The 17,121-nt window shown below is 38.6% G+C and overlaps 1 protein-coding gene across 1 annotated transcript in view; it reads left to right on the top strand.

Annotated features, from left to right (window-relative positions):
* Positions 1-17,121, top strand: part of Glurb (metabotropic glutamate receptor B) — a 191,805-nt gene that overhangs the window by 101,738 nt on the left and 72,946 nt on the right. The window contains exon 2 of the mRNA XM_076787454.1: positions 10,759-10,901. Coding sequence (XP_076643569.1) covers positions 10,759-10,901 — 143 coding nt within the window. The remainder of the gene's footprint in view (positions 1-10,758; positions 10,902-17,121) is intronic.

The following is a 17,121-nucleotide window of genomic DNA, read 5'->3' on the forward strand; positions in this document are numbered from 1 at the left end:
GAGAGAACGTGAGAGAGTGAGGAAAAGAAAAGGAAAGAAGAGAGGTGCGGCAGGGTGGTACCTGCAGGTTCGCAGCGCGCGTCGTACATCAAGCCCCGGTGTGCAGAGACGAATTACGCGATCTCTCATCGAGAGAAAGCAGCCCGCCGGGAAATATCGTTCGGCTTTTTTTTCTGCTATATGTAATATATAGAGCCGCGAGAAACCTCCGACGAAGAAAAAGCAGCCGGTAGGGCCGCCGGGAAGTGCCACGGAATGCGAGCCCCGACGGAGATTCATGGTCCCAAGCGGAAACCGTCTTACCGACCCGCATGCTAAGCCTTTCTCAAACATTTGCACGGTCTGTGTGGAGAGGCGACAGCTAGTTTCTTCTACAAATATCTCGAGGATCCACAGGCCTCGCGTGTTCGACGCGTCTCGACGAAACCGGAGTCGAAATGACTGCGAGAAAGAAGAGAGAGAAAGAGAAAACGGTTTGGATTTCGATGTCCGATAGAAAGGTTGCGCGATCAGCTAATTTTCTTTTTAGACGGATAGCCCGGGGAATAGGGACCAGTATCCGTAGCACCGGGAACTTGATAAGATGCTCCGTGAATAAATCTAGAGCGATATCGATCTATACGCGGCGTCATAGTTCGCGAAAGACCCGGGAATCCTCGGGATACGGAGGATGCGCGAATGGTGGAGTTATTGGCGAAATTAGTTTGCGGAATTGGTGAGTCTTTGGTCTGGACTCGGAGATTTTCATATTACGATGGGAACACTCTTTTTGAAATACGAAGGTTCTTATAACGTTCTTCAATGTGAAGATGTTTTCACTCTTTCTCTGTTTCTAGTCATTGTGGCGTGCTTAAATGCGTATTTAACAACGTGGCCTGAGATTTTACTTTGTTTTAAAGCCTTGTAAATTTATTACAGTATTATTCTGTATGCATTCTCAGGTATTCTACAACTTTGTCAACTCCTTAAGCGATCAATTCGCGACAATCGCGTGCAGGGAAATTTTTATTTACCTAAAAATGTTATAAAAAACGTAATAGATGATACTGATATATTTTGTGCGCCATTTACTTGTTTTCTTACATTTTTCAAATAGAAAGATTTGCCAATAATATCGACTCTTTTGGACCACCTTCTTGATTCCCGCGGATCGCTTATGTGGTTAATATGTGTTACACAAATATATTTTCTCAGTCGCCATAATATCTTATATTTAAACTTTGTGAAAAAGTCGTTACATTGCCACAAGGGACGAATCAGTGTCAATGCACATTGGGAACAGTTTCTTTTAAAATTGTTGCAGCGTATGGAAACGTAATTCCTCCGACATGTGTCCCGACTAAATCCTCGCAGAATCTCGCTCGGAACTTCATCTCATTAATCAGAAATGTGGAAAGTGTCTGCAACAGTCTAAGAAGTTTATCAAAAAATAGTGTGCGGCCCGTGACGAGAATATATTGCCCGGTCGGAAGTCGCGTTTCACCTTCCGGAGAAACTTACGACTGTGTGTAGATGTCCAACTTGTTCCTTTCCCTCTAACTCACAGGGGGTTGAGGGGAAGGAGAGGACGAGGGGGGCAAGTCGGTGAGTGACAGGCTGCAGAATTTCAAAGAACTTTCGCGAAAGTTTCACGTTATCCGTGCACCGGTCGTGCTCGTCATGTTCCACATTCTTTAACTGTGCAGACAAAGGTTAGCGGTCAGCTTGAGTCGTGTGCGTTCCCGTATTAACGAGCCTCGCGGGGGGATTAAGGCTGGATGAAAGTTTTCAACGTTCCCTCTAATAATCCAACCTCTCCCCTCAACGGACTCGGAATTAATTCATCGCCGTGAACGACTCTGACCTTCGTCGCTGTACGCAGCCTAAAGGTTTCCCTTTCCTTCGTGTTCCCAGATAATCCCCGGCAAATCGCCTGGCTCAAAACTCGAGCCGAACCCGCCGCCGGAACTCCCGGCGAATTGTCGATTAATTTTTACTGCGATCTTTCGTGTTCCTTATTGACCTCACTGAATCCCACTTAACCCAGATCCAGGTCCTAAAACTCCGTCGTAACACTGATCTAATACCAGAAGACGCAACGCGAGTCCAACCAACCGGTTAAATATTTTAGACACGATCTCATCTTAGATCTGACTGGATATCCTAGGAACTTTTCTTGGAGGACAATATATTAAGGGTACCCATGAGTAATCAATTATTTGTAAAGAATTTGTTTTGCATTTAGTTCTGTACCGATCATTGAAGAGGAAACACGTATTTTTTTACAGTTTTCGGTAAAGCAGCCTGTGTTCAAAATATTCTAAAAATTATAATTTTTTTTACAACCCTGTAATTTTAAGACGTAATAAAATGACGATATAATGCAACGGTAACAACAAAGAAAATTTGCGATGGTTATGGAGATGTATTGAAGGTCAACAAGTGTCGACGTTGGTTCAGAAGGTTTCCTGCTGGTGATTATGATCTCTCTGACAGGCCTCGAAGTGGACAACCAGATGAATTTGATAATGACACCCTAAAATCTCTAGTGGAAGCTGATCCAAAATTAAGTATACAAGAATTATCGAGAAGCCTTGGGTCCACGTTGTCAACTATACAAAGGCACCTACACGAAAGGGGAAAGGCATATAGGCAAGGAATATGGGTACCGCATCAATTATCTGAGACCAACAAGAATATTCGTCGATCAATTTGCACTTCATTGCTATCCAGGTTTCGTAGAGATCCATTTCTTAGCAGAATCGTTACCGGAGATGAAAAATGGATTCTTTATGATAACATAAAGGGTTCCAAGTAATGACTTTCTGCAAATCAAACCGCAATATTAACCACTGAACCTAGCTTATGACTTAGAAAGGTGTTACTGTGCATTTGGTGGGACTGTCGTGGTCATCATAACATAATAATGATTGAAAGAGAATAAAGGAGTTTAGCGAAATCGGTGTCAGACCGTTCCACCCGATATGTCGGTCCTAAGACGTAGGAGTTTCATTAAAATATTCCTACATATATTCGTAAAGGTATGCTACGAAGTACAGTGGATCCAAGATGTATTGGAATACTAAATACACGACAAATTGCAAGTCTCGCCTGTTTCATTCGTATAAACGATCAGAGTTATTAATAATTGTTATGAGTTACTTGACAATGAAGTTCGCTCGGTACACAATAATTTAGGTTATTTCAGAACGAATAAATTGAAAATGTGTTTAAATACTTTCTGAATATACTGTATATCAAAATACTTTTAAGAAGCTGCCAAATATATTTAGATATATTCCCAGACCTAGAATATACATTAAAATACACTTACAATGTTGCAAGTGCGTGGAAATTAATTCAGAAAGCTAAATAAATTAACTTACATTCCCAAGGCAATAAAATAATTAAAATATATTTAGGAAGCGGCAATATAAATTGAAGTATAGCCACAAAATTGAAAAGTATAATAAAATGTATTCACAATGTTGCAAGACCTATACCCATATTTTAAGTGGTTGCAAAATACACTCCTCAAACAAATTTAAGGATCGCCTCTACGAACCCGAGAAATTGGGTCCATATAAAGTGATCATAACTCCGGCAAAAATTGTTGCATTTATAATTGTTAAGAAATCGCTTGAAAGCTTGAAGTCTCTATTTTCAGATGCTTTTCTCAAATTTTCAGCTACGTTGCTTTTCAACACAGACTAGACTTTGACAGTTAGAAAAAATTTTCTTCAACTTCCAGACATCACATAGGGATAGATAAATTTTTTTGATCAATCGCGTTACCATCATTTGGAAGTGCCTGCTTTCCTGTGCAAAAAACGTGGTTGTTGAATATAGTGCGATTTTTTTATTTTGTTCGAGTTATGCAACATTAAAGCAAAAATGGTCTTTTAAATTTAACTGGCTCTAGAAGGCGAAAAAATCATCGTAGAATATTGTACAAAAAAGTAATGGAAAGAGCATTTCTTTCTCTTGGAGGTACTTGTTTTGTTTCTCTCAATGTAATTAACATTTCGACATACCAGATCTTTCTGAAAATATGCTTAAAATTAGCATAATTTCCGTTTTTCATTCAACTCACTATATATCAGCGAGAAATAATCGCAATACCCACATCTTATGTTCAGATTGAAGTTGAGATTTCGCCGATTTTTCACCTATGGCAAATGTGTTTGAAGTTACCGGTTCGCATAACAGGAGGCTAATAGCGCTAGTTCGTCACGTTGGCGTTCGGCTCAAGCATGCTCTCTTATTCTACCTACCGTTGCACCACTTACCGACGCAACTGACGAAAACGCCCGAAGACAACCGAGTTACGACGATTGCTGCCTATCATAAGGTACGGTTTGTCGTAAGCTTTCAAATGAGTTCTTAATAATATCGATACAACAATTTTTGCCGGAATCATGATCACTTGAAGTTGACCCAATTTCTCCCAATTTCAATTTTTTAAGGAGTGTATATTGATATATATTCTCAGACCTAGGATATACACTGAAATAGAGTGTTGCAAGTTCGTGAAAATGAATTCAGAACAGTGGCAAAACCGAGTGCATTGTAACGCATGCACAACCCACCAAAAATCCTGCGGGTGCCACTAATTCTCGGGTGAAGAAACCTTCCACAGCGGCCATCAGTTTTCGACGCCACGAACCTGTTACACATAATTCGCGCGTTGTTAACAGCAACGCAGCAGAATTGCAACAGCCTCATGTGTGTAGATTGTATCCATGGGCGAAATTTCACGGGTAGCTAACACGGCCGCGTAATTTCCCCGGTCGAATGGACACGGTAAACGAATCACGCTGCAGCCGGTGCGAACGCGCGAAACTTCAGCATAACGTCATAAATTACGAAGGAGGTTTAACGTTCTTCCATCCGCGATTTGCTTCCGCATCATCGTGTGGATAGCTGCTGCGAATATATAAGCTGACGGGGGTCCGATTCAACAGGTGCTACTGTAACATGCTAAACTATGAAGACTCGAGTGCGAGGCGGTGGTGTTGTGTGTGTGTGCGTGGACGTGCATGCGTCGAATAAAGCGGCGAAAAAGATCCATGTTAATATCGGATAAAACGGGATTAAATTGATGAAAGGCTTCGACAGGAATTCGCTCGTGTTCTAAAAAATTCCCCTTGGGCACAAAGACCGCCTTGTTATCGAACGCTGTGAAAATTATTGTTCGACCTTTCTCTGGACTCTTTACTCAGCTGTAACTGAGCGGAAAATTAAACTGAGCTTGTGATTTTTGAAGCGTTCTTTGAAGAGAGTTTGGGGTAAGGATAATTGAATGATTTCGTTTTGAATTGTGACCCAGCAGTGCTTGTGTTTGGGATTGTTCTAACCAATGATTATTATTTGTAAATATCCAATGGTATCATTTATTACTGTTAGACATACACGAGATTGTTTGTTCAGACTTAAAAATAAATTTTTGTGCTGATATATTGCCAGTGTACTTGATTTGATTCAGATGTGCAAATTGTAAGATTGGAAGGATGCTCCGTACCATAATTTTAACATTTACATTTTTATTTCCTGAAGTATATTGTTGTGATTTATGGAATTTTTAAAGCTGCTGAATTCGCAATCATTAGCAGCATTTAAACGTTAATTAGAACGTCTCGAAGTTAGAATACAGATAAAATTTAATGCAATAATTGATCTATTTCTATCTGTTAAATAAGAAATAAATGTAAAAAATTTGACTAAAACTAAATATAAATAAGATTCTTTTACACTTAAAGCTAGGGTTAAACTTCACCTTGGCAACCCAGAAATGTTTAACTGTTTACTACATAATCATGTACATCTTGACGAGAAAATGCCAAAAATCACAGTTTGGAGGCGAAGAATTCATTGGTTCAAAAGTTATGCCAGTTAATAGTTGAGCGATTACACCTCGTTCTGGGACAAGCTGTCGTCGAACAGTAATTAAAATATAGTCAAATCAGTAGGCTAATCTCAGTAGCCACGATCCACCTTTCAGCCCTCACCCCTCTCATTAATCTTCCTTCCGTATTCCGTGGCTCGTTCGTGGCAGTAATCTCGTGACGTTCGTCGATTAAATATAAACAAGTGCCCGTCGGATGTCAAAGCGGATGAAGAGCTTCGAAATAAAATCGTCGGCTATGGGAATCAATTAACTCGGACGTCGCTGATGAAATGTTTGCACGCCGTTGCCGATACTTGCTGATACTCGGTTTGAAACAGAGAGAGACAGAGAGAGAGAGAGAGAGAGAGAGAGAGAGAGAGAGAGAGGGAGAGAGAGAGAGAGAGAGAGAGGATGGCGGAGAGAAGAGGGGCTCTCGTTTCGCTGAAACAGCGTCGACATTACCATAAACTGATTAATCGATCCGAAATAACGGACGCAATAACGAAACAATTTGCACCGGCCATAAATCAAACTCATTACCATATTAATTTGAGGCGTGCAACGAAACCGTACCCGGCATCGATAGAACACGTCGAACGCCGGACGAGACTGGCTTTATTACTCCCGAGCGCAACACTCTGAATTTTTGATGCGCCCAACTAATTAATTTCCTCCTCCTCCTCCTCCTCCTTCCTCCTCCTATTCCTCCTGCCACTGAAAACCCTTTCGACGGTTAACGGATAATGGCTCCGATAAAAACCTTTCGGTATTCCATGCGAGAACGACATCGCAGTGCCATACGTGGAATGCAGTGTCACAAGAGCAAAAATTGTTCATTAACCATATTACTTTGCCCGCGGGTCTCGCGAATCTTTCTCCCCGGAAAACTACAATTGCGATAACAGTGATTAACGTTGTGCCCGCCGATGGACGCAGATGAGTGACGCCACTGTATGGTCCCGATAAGAAATTAATTTTTTTGCTGATACTCTCAGAACGGGCAAGAATTTTAGTGATTAAAATTTCGCTTTGGTAGTGCGGTTTTTTTTATTTACGTTTTTATTTCGAGTGAATTTGTCTTGAATAATATTTGCGTAAAGTCTGTATTGGGTATAGAACTTTTGATACAGTTAAAATACGTTTTTTTTAAATGTAAATTTCAATCTTTAAGAGTGATATATTGCTTCGACTTATTTTTCCATATTTCTATTACTTAAGAAATGAACAATAATTCTAGACGCCACGGAATAACAATTTATTTTCTTCTAATATTAATGCATGAAGATTGAAGTACAAATAATATTAAAGTACAGTTTAGATTAAAACTATTTCTCGCCTTCGTACTTAATGCAAATATATAAACATCTGCAGTCTACTAATAATTTCTTGGCGCCGTTCCACGAGCAATTCAAGTGACCTCGTAAATTGAAGATAAATAATGGAACTGGTAACAAGAAGTGTACTGCGTTTCGTAACACGTCGGCTTAATTTCGGAGACATACTACTGCCACACAAAATTATCCAAATGAAATTAACTGCAGCATAAGTACAAATAACAAACATTGAATTCCAACAACCAATGGTCAATTAAACAAACAAAAAGACGTAAATAAAACTTTTGCATATTTGCAAAACAAAAATATTACTAAAAAATACACTCGGTGAATATTGAAATACGACGAAACGGAAATTCGTTTATAATAGAATAAACATGATGTATAAATAACGAAGATATATATTTAAAATAAACAAAACATAGTAGATAAATATTACCTTCACACTTTCGGTACAATTTTTCATAAATGTTTTTAAACCTACGTTTACGTAACTTTTCATTTCGAAAGATCGTTTTATATTCGAGCAACATTTTTATAAAACACTTTGCTGAAATTCGTTTCGGCTATCCCCTTTGATTATGAATTATAATTAAATCATTTTTGAAGGAGAAATATTTCTAAAATTCTGAATGAAGAGTCTCTCATTTAATGCTGCCATGTATAAAGTATCAACCTATATATTTTGGGCAAGTACCGAGGCGAAATTATAAAGGCGAAGAAATGCGATATTCCAGAAGGAAAGCATATCCCCTTCTCAATCTTTTGTTAAATTTCTTTGAACGGACAGGCTCCAATTAAATTACACCGTGAAAAGCCGGTCATCTTGCTCGTTCTCCCTCATTATGAAAATTCCCAGCGTTATGCAGATTGGTTCATTACAGTCCCAAATCAGGTAATACATTAAACATTTTTCAAGCTTCGCAAATCCCACCAGCGTTCGCGTACTGAACCGAGGGGATGCGAAAAAACTTGCTACAAAACGAAACAAAATTATTCGTGCTTGTTCAAGAAATTCAATTTCAGGAAATATTAATTTAATTACTCAACACGTTTAATTTATTAATAACATGCTTGCGAAACTTTAATCGAAAAGTTACGTTCGATGTATGCATGAAAGTGTAAGTAATTTACATCTACCGGCGCGGCGTTCATTTGATTTTTAATGTCCTTTATTAAAATTCTATGATGCTCATCGAAGGACATTTTAATAAATTTTTTAATAACCACAACAGTTTTAATTAGTTATTCAATAAATCGTCCCGGATAATGTAATCTCGTAATTTAAAATGAGATCACTACTTAAAAGCAGATTTCTGTACTCTCTCTCTCTCTCTCTTATTAAAATATATTAAAAATGTAATAGATTATAAATTCGTGGGCGTGTATGATAGTTGAAAATTTATAGAGTACCAAAAGACTCGTAACTCGATTTCAAACTTTATGCATTTTTAACTGAAACGAAAAATACATTTTATTAAAAGTAATAATGCCAGAAATTTTCTCTGTAATTTCATGTTGTATTAAAATGATTGAGAGTTCAAATTAATTTCTATTTAACTTCATACTGTGATAAAACTAATAAGAGTACAAATAAAATTGAACTCCATACTGTATTATAATTATTAAGGGCATAAATAAATTTTCATGTATCGCCTGCTTCTCGCAGTCGGAAGAATTTTATTTTGCATGACTATTGCGACTATTTCGTGCGACACGACTATTTAAAGAAATGTCTGCTTTATTATTGGCACGGGGAAGCAATCGGTCGAAACAATTTTTTGCCGTGCTCCGATTTTTATGAACTAATGTACATTGAGGCAACGAAGTGGGCACTGGCACGTAAAATATGAAGTCACGTTTCGTAGTCCGGCGAAGCACAAACGAAGCGTAAAATTGTAACCCGAACCCGTCGAAAAATTACCGACGAAGGAGTCATCGAAAATTCCGTCACGCGATGCAGAACCGATACGGCCCACATTCTCATTTCCGATCGCCCCGGAAAGATACACGAAACCCTGGAATTGAGTTTCCCGATTCGGCGAACTTCTTGGCGAAACCGGTGACCGAAACTTCCATCAATATTTGTAAAATACACGGAGAGATTATATTCAAATGTTCGTCCAAATGAGACCAGGAAATAAAGAGTTCCTTTGGACTGAAGATTAGTTTTCTCTTCGTCCGATATTGCGGTCTTCATTTCACTTTTTCGTAGAATCAAAACTTGTACTTCTAAGATTTCTTATCATTTTTAGCTGCCGGAGACTTAATAGACTTTTTAATGACTGTGCCGTATCAAAAAGGAATCCATTAATGTTTCTTTTAAATATTAAATCTGAAAACATTATTGCGTTGCTTTATTTCAGTTAACTTGTTGACCCACGAATCAAATTTTGATGGGTATACAAATTAAGAAATTGATTAAGAAATCCTCAGCCATTAATGATCCATTGTTTATTGACGGTTATATAACTACTGAGAAATTAAATGTTAATTGCGAATTTTGATAGATTCTGAATTTATACAAGCTTTCGCAAAAAGATAAAGAACAATGAACAATAGAATTAATTCAAGTTTAATTTTTGTTGTAAAGAAATGTTATTGCAAGCAGTAAAATTGTATTTTTGATAAATTTGTCTAGAAAAATACCAAATTGTACATAGAATTGTAGATTCTCCGAGGTATTTTAGCAATTGTATTGGATGGAGAGGCAACGTTTACGCTGTAGTTGTTTTGTTAAATTTGTAATGATCGTCTAACCACAGGCAGGCCACTCACGCTTTAATATCTTATGTGTTTTCGGCTTTTGTACGTGCCTGGCTACGCAATCCCATTAAATTTTGCATACTGAACCTGTTGCATTAGCTTTGTACATTTGTCTGACCATGTACGAACTTCATCCCTTACTTTCATACATTTCATTTATTACCGCGATATCCGGAGAACATTTCCTGCAGTTTCATGTTTTACGTTTACCCTTTCGATATATGTAATGTCTGGCTGCAAAAAGGTCATTTCCACTTATTATATTTTACAAAATGTTAAATTAAACAGTTAAATAGTTTGTAGGTTTATGAGACCTTCCGAGAAATGGACAAATTCTCAAAAATACGTGTGACAAGTAAAAAGAAAAGTGGAAGTCCTGAGAAAATGTACATACTCTCCAAAATTAATCTTTTTAACGAAAAACACAAAAATTTGTTCCATAATTTTATAAATATCTTTAGTACGTCTGATTATAATCAACTTACTTCACTGTACGATGTTATTGATTTTAAAATACGCATTCACATGAAACATGCAAAAACTTTTTAAATAAATATGGCTACCAAAGTTAATGTTTTTGATTAAAAAGACAAAAATTTGTATCACAATTTTAGAAACCAGCCTGTGCATGTCTGATTAAGGACAACTTACTTCACTGTGTGATGAAATTCGTTTTAAAATACATATTTGCCCAAAGTATAAAAATTTGTAACTCTATGAAGCGTCAAACGTTTTGCATTGCTTTTCAATATGAACGAAACTAACATCAACACGTTTACGTTTATGTTCCAGGTTCAATAAGCAATATTGACGGCGCCGAGTATCACTGCAATAAAACTGCAGTACGAAAGGTCATCAGCGGAGTCGTCGGTGCTGCCAGCTCCGTCACATCCATCCAAGTAGCGAACCTTCTGCGACTTTTCCGAATACCTCAGGTACGTGCTGCGAATGTCGTATACCTTCCACGGCGTTTCTCGATTCGTCTACTTTCCAATCTTACACACGGTGATTCGGAAATCGCGTCAACACATTTTCGAACACGGCGCGCGACGTCCGGATTTCGAAATAAAAAGAATTCTTGAGTAATATAATTCTTAAGTTGTTTAAAGGCTAAATCGAGTTTCAATACTTTTTACAAATTTCTACCTATCTTTTAAAAATACTCCTTATACTGTGTTTTAAACAAATGGCTATGGTTCTAAACATGACTGTGTTTATAACTAATAGGAAAAATATAGCTTCATTCGATTTATATATGTAGAACCGCGAGTCACGAAGTATCGGACTTGTTTGTAATGCTTATTCCTGACGTCGTTAAAGTTTATGGGACCTATGATATGCAACGATTGTTAATATTGTATTTAAAAAATATTTTTTTATTGCTGAAGGTACGTAGAAACATGCCTAAAAATTTTAAATACGTACATACTTTCGCTTAATAGTTCCAAAGAAATTCCAAAGATCGCTCTGTAAATGCACTTTACTACGTACTGCATGATATATGGTTGACCTGTACTACTGAAATCAAACTATAAAATATCTAAGTGGCTGAAACAGGTATCGTGGCATAATAATTGTGACTGTAAGTGATTGTACTTTCACCATTGATCATTATAAATAAAATTTATTGTAGTATCTCTCAAAAAAGTAAGGTACAATATGCAGTACAATTTTTTAATTTAACGTAGATTCGCTCCATACAATTTTGAGTTATTTATTTTGCAATATAATCTGCAGAACGCAGCCAAGAATCTTTCAATCTAATGCAGAGAAGTAGCAAATACAATTTCCAGTATCATATGGTATATTGTCTTTGCAAATATAAAATATAGGACGCGGTAGAAAATGTTTTCATTTAATTTAGATGAACCACATACAATTTCGAGTATCATATGAATACTCATATTTCATCTCTCAGTCTAGACTATAGAGCACAAGAGAAATTCTTCTTATTTTTCGGTATCTTAATTGAAGATCAAGCTTATCTCTGCCAGCGATCCTAGTCAATTTACCAGCACGAAGATGCTTCTGACGATAAATCGTTCTCGATTCACGAGTCACCGGAGCCCGGTAGAGGGGCTAATAATCCAGGTAATACGTACCGGTGGTTTCGCGAGAGATTCATCATTTCGCGTGATCATGTCCGCCCGTCCAGGGGGCTTCGATTTAATCAAAAAGTTTCATATAAAGCTGCGCAACCGCCTCTCTCATCCTCGAAAGGATCCGTTCCCGACACCAAAAGTCGCGTTTCCCGAAAGAATGGGAATACTAAGCAGCGAACTGTGAACACTTCCCGTTCCTGCGGAAACCTCGGCCTCGAATCGTTCGACTGCGAAATCGTCTTCCTTGGCTGGGGCGATTCTTATCCCCTCGGCCTCTCGATTTAATATATCGAGAACGCGAGATGATGGAATTTTTAATTTCGTCCACCGACCGACGTCCCGGCCGAGCCGGCATTAAGGGCTCCAAGCTCGATAGAACAATAGAATTGTTGCTCTTGTTCGGGAAGTGGGCCCGATCGATACAGTTATCGACAAATGTGCCAGCCGTCCCGCTAATTGCGGCGACTATGAGAAAACCGAAACGTGACCGGAGCGGAGATTCGAAGACGCACCGCTCGCACGTAATCTCGGATAAATGGACGTTTAATGACCGGTCTGGGCTGAAAGACGCGCTACGACGACGTTGGGGCGTGATAGCTTGTAATTGGGAGCTCCACCGTGATTATAGTTGATGTTTTCTATTTTATTTTGCTTGGTAGATTTTTTGTTGAATAGGTAGAAACGACGTCTGACTAAAATTTTACTTGTTTCACTAGTTCACAAACTGGTTCAATGTAATGAATAGGCTGTATTCAGAGCTCTGTACTGATTGGAATTACCATTTTCTATTTTTTGTTGCTCGAGAGATTTCCTATTGAATGTATACAAGCAATGTCTGACTAAAGTTGTATTTACATCACTAGCTGGCAGACTAGTTCAATGTAATAGGACATATATTGAAAAAGAAATGATTTCAACCTCGTACATGAACACTTTGGTGAGACACGTTTTGGCAAAGACATCATACCGTCACTATAAAATTTCTGCGGTTTTTCATTAAAATACTTTTCAATGGTGAATAATATAAACATATCCACGACACGAACTTATGGGACGACCTAATAGACTAACAGCATCAAAAGTAATTGCTACCGTTTTCATTAAATTGTCGCGAATATTACACGAAATTGTTAGGAAGGTAAGAATATTTACAGTTGCTAATTGTGTTCATAATGTACTCATTGCACAGTCAGAGGTTTCCGTTACTTGGTTAATTGACTCTTTGAGTGCTCGCACACGGGCCTTTGAATATTTTTAATGTAATTTCGTAGTGTATGAAAGCCGTGGATACATTGTCTGTAGGGCGAGTTTGAAGGTGATGAAGTAAATTTTCGACAGACAAAGGGAATTTCATCGAGTATAGCACTGCTTGAAAATTGCTAGTCAAAGGAGGTCTGCTTTGTATGTAGTCTGACATTCGTTAGGAATCGCACGATGCGAGTGGAATATTAGATGAAAACAGGAAATAAGATTTTATGTAGTCACGTAGACAGTGGATTTGTATGAACTGGGTAGAATGGCAGACTGAAAAGAGGAAAGCGAGAGAAACAAATGAAGTGTTTCAGAGAAAAGAGGAAACGTCTGCTTACGGTAAGACTACAAAGAAACGTGAACAAGAAGTTGAAAGGAAGCATAGAATTAGCTGAGAAGAGAAAGAGGATTGTGCACAGTCAGACAACATAGAATATTCTTAGAATTCGCACGCACACACACACACACACACACACACATTGCAAATGCATTAAATCGTCACAAACTGGCGGACTTGAATCTAGTTACGAGTAACGGAAAAAACAATTATCAAAATAATTTCTAAAATTTTTATAACATGAAATCTTCTACCAAGTTGCATCCGGTTCAATTTCAAGAGGTTCACCGAGTAATTAGTGGAATTAAATTACTGGGAACGTCGAGTTAGACGGATCGTTGCGGCGATACTTTCGTGTCGACCATTCATATGCATTCTTTGATGCATATTAATGCGCCAAGGCCACTTGGACGCTGAGTCTGAATAAAAAATGGTGACCGGGCGCCCGTAGATTCGCAAGCAGATTGCACGGCACGCGGTAATTCTACATCAAACGAGTACTCGGCAGATAGAATCCCCAAGTGGGGCATTGCGGGGATGACAGAGCGTGAGAGAATGGTGGGGACGGGGATAACAAAGACGGGCGCGAAGCGTTCGCGAGATGACTTCTTACGCCGCCGCGAATTTTCATTTTACGGTGGGGGAGTCAAAGAATTGACTCGCCGCGACTCGTCGCAAATAAATATTCGCTCCAGTTCACTTATCCGCTGATGGAGAGCAGCCGGGGAGACAGACGATAAGCAGCACCGACGCTGTTCTTCATCTTGATGCCATTCGGTTTGTAGTTATACACAGAGGCTCGTTACTCGTGCTGTGACGTCGCTTGAAGGAAACATGAGAAGAAGGGAAAGTGAAGATAGCTTTTCAGACGTTCGGTCGTGATAATGGCATTCTGCGGACGTCTGGATTAATTGCACTAGAAAGGGAACCTAATGAACATTCATGTGTCTCCAGGTTCGTGCCTGAGGTTCTATAAAGTACTCGAACATTGAATTAAAAAAATTGGCTTCTGCGTTCTACACGTTACTTTGACAAAGGTATTAAAGTGAATATTACTTTAAATGATTTGTTACTAATATATAATGATCTCCAAGTACAATTATTAGACTAAACTACTTATTTCAGGTGTTTGAATATTTTTTAATTGATTCGCAGTAGTACAGGTCAACTATATATCAACAGAGGGAGTGATCTTTGGAATTTTTTATTGAAAAACTGAACGAGTGTACATGCTTGAAATTTTTATCGGTTTTACATTTAAACCGATGATTAGCCCCGAAGAGAATAAAAAATATGGTAACAACCAAAAATAAATTTTAATCACACTACCAATATTTGTTATTACTTGAACTAACACGGCTTTACACTTTTAGGAAGCTATAGTACTGTTAAAAGACAAATGTCTCAGCAAGTCCTCAGTTTAAAAACACAAATGAGAAATCTACCTCAAGATTAGTTCGCGTTACGTATAGAGCAAAGTGATTTACAGAGCTATGGAGTCTTCCTATAAACAGTTGAACGAACGAACATACTTGAAATTTTTGCACATATTCGTACATATCTTTTCCAATACAAAAGTACCTCTAAACTTTTCGTATTCAAATCAACTTGTAGTTGAACAAAATTAAAGAACAAAATTAAAAATCGACTAGTTTCGAACCACCAAACACAAGCCACCATTCGTAGATCCTAAAACTAAATCTTAAGCGCATTATCAATACTCTGTACTATCCAAGCTACCATAGACTCACGTTCTCCCGAAGTTACTGGACTGTTAAAAGATAGTTTTCGCAGCAAGCTTGCAACGTTGAAACGTCGCCGTCTGCATTCGTGTCGAGGAACTAGTAGCACAAGCGTTTTCACGGACGAGATACCCGCGGGGTATCGCGTAATATAATGTTATCAGGAAGACTCATCCCTTTGTTGCCCATAACGCAAACAACTGATCATACTGTACACACATGTGCCCGGCACGGTATTTTTAGTGTTTGATTTCTGCTTTGTTCCCGGCAAAAGAACGCGGTAGCAGGTTTTAGGCTTGCGCGACCTGATTCGTTCTTTTTGTTATGTACGTGATCTCCCGCTAGCCGGTAGCGAACGGATAAAAAGAGTGGCTAAACAAAAGGAGGCATCGCAAACGGGGCCGCACAAGTTGCGCGCGTGAGCGCCTGCTGCTCTTGCATTGTGCACCGGTTGACGATAGAAAAAAAACCTTAACCAGGAGGCTGTCATTCTCTTCAAATGGGGGGAGTTAATAAGAAATTATACCAACCGCGGTATGTTACTTCACGGTTCCTTTCTTTTTTCACATTGCAATTGACTTGTTAAAATTATCACGACAGGAAGTAGATTTTCATTTAATTTCTGTTTCTTACAATTACCGTATTACTTTAGCCGAACTTCACTTTCTGGGACTTAAAATTGCTCAACTTTAAACACGTATAACTTTTGAACCAGTAAATTCCTCGCGTAAAACTTGGATTTTTACAATTTTCTCGTCAAGATCTACAGGATTATATAAAAAATAGTTGAAATTTTTTTATCCCAAAAGGTGAAGTTTAACGTAGACTTTTCGTTTGCATAAAGATCCGCAGTCTAGTCATTAGCTTGCAGAACGCCACCCGTTCCCATAAAGTGCATATAAATGAAGGGGAAGCAAAATTTTGCCATTCGGGATGGCAAGCAAAAACAGCGAACGACTCGGTAGCGAAATTCAAAATTTCACCTAGATGGAAGTGCTTAGTACAATGAAGTAGCGATTTTCTAACTAGAGAGATATCGAGCACGTTGGCAAGCGCGTAATGTACCGCTTAGTAAACGTATAAGAATCGCCGCTCTACAAACGGAACTGTTGCCGGAAAAGGAAACAGCCGGACGTTTCCGAGCTGATTCCACCGGTGGAATCTTAAAATTACGCATCGTCGACGCCGGGAAAACCAGAGAGAATCCTCGTGTCTGGGATTAAGTGGGACGGAAATAACTAGGGGCCTCATCAGTCCGTCGCTACATCCTCGCTAAGAATCTTTGCTACTTCCGTCCTTGTAGATTGGTCCTTAACTTCATCTACTTTTATATCTTACTTCTATCTATTTCCGACTCTCGGTATTATCTACCTTCGGTTTTCACTTCTATCCATTTTCAGTTTTAATTTCGGCCGCCTTTAGTTCTAATGTCGTCCTACTTTCTGCCCCGATCTTGATCTACCCTCGTCTACAGTCGCAGTCTACTAACAATTTCGATTTCGGGATACCTTCGATTCTAATTTTAGGGTGATCGCAATTAAGGTCACTGCGAGATCTACTTTCGATTTCGGATCCAATTGGCTTATCGCCTCGGAAGATCAGCTGCGCATTAAGACTCATTTCCTTTTACTTACTTTCGTATGGTTCAGATTTCTGTGATCTACGTTCAATTCTTACTTTCAAGTACATTTCAGTTCAAAGTACAATTTTAGAGTATTCAGAT

The sequence above is a fragment of the Halictus rubicundus genome, chromosome 1 (genome assembly GCF_050948215.1).
Source record: "Halictus rubicundus isolate RS-2024b chromosome 1, iyHalRubi1_principal, whole genome shotgun sequence".
Taxonomy (NCBI): domain Eukaryota; kingdom Metazoa; phylum Arthropoda; class Insecta; order Hymenoptera; family Halictidae; genus Halictus; species Halictus rubicundus.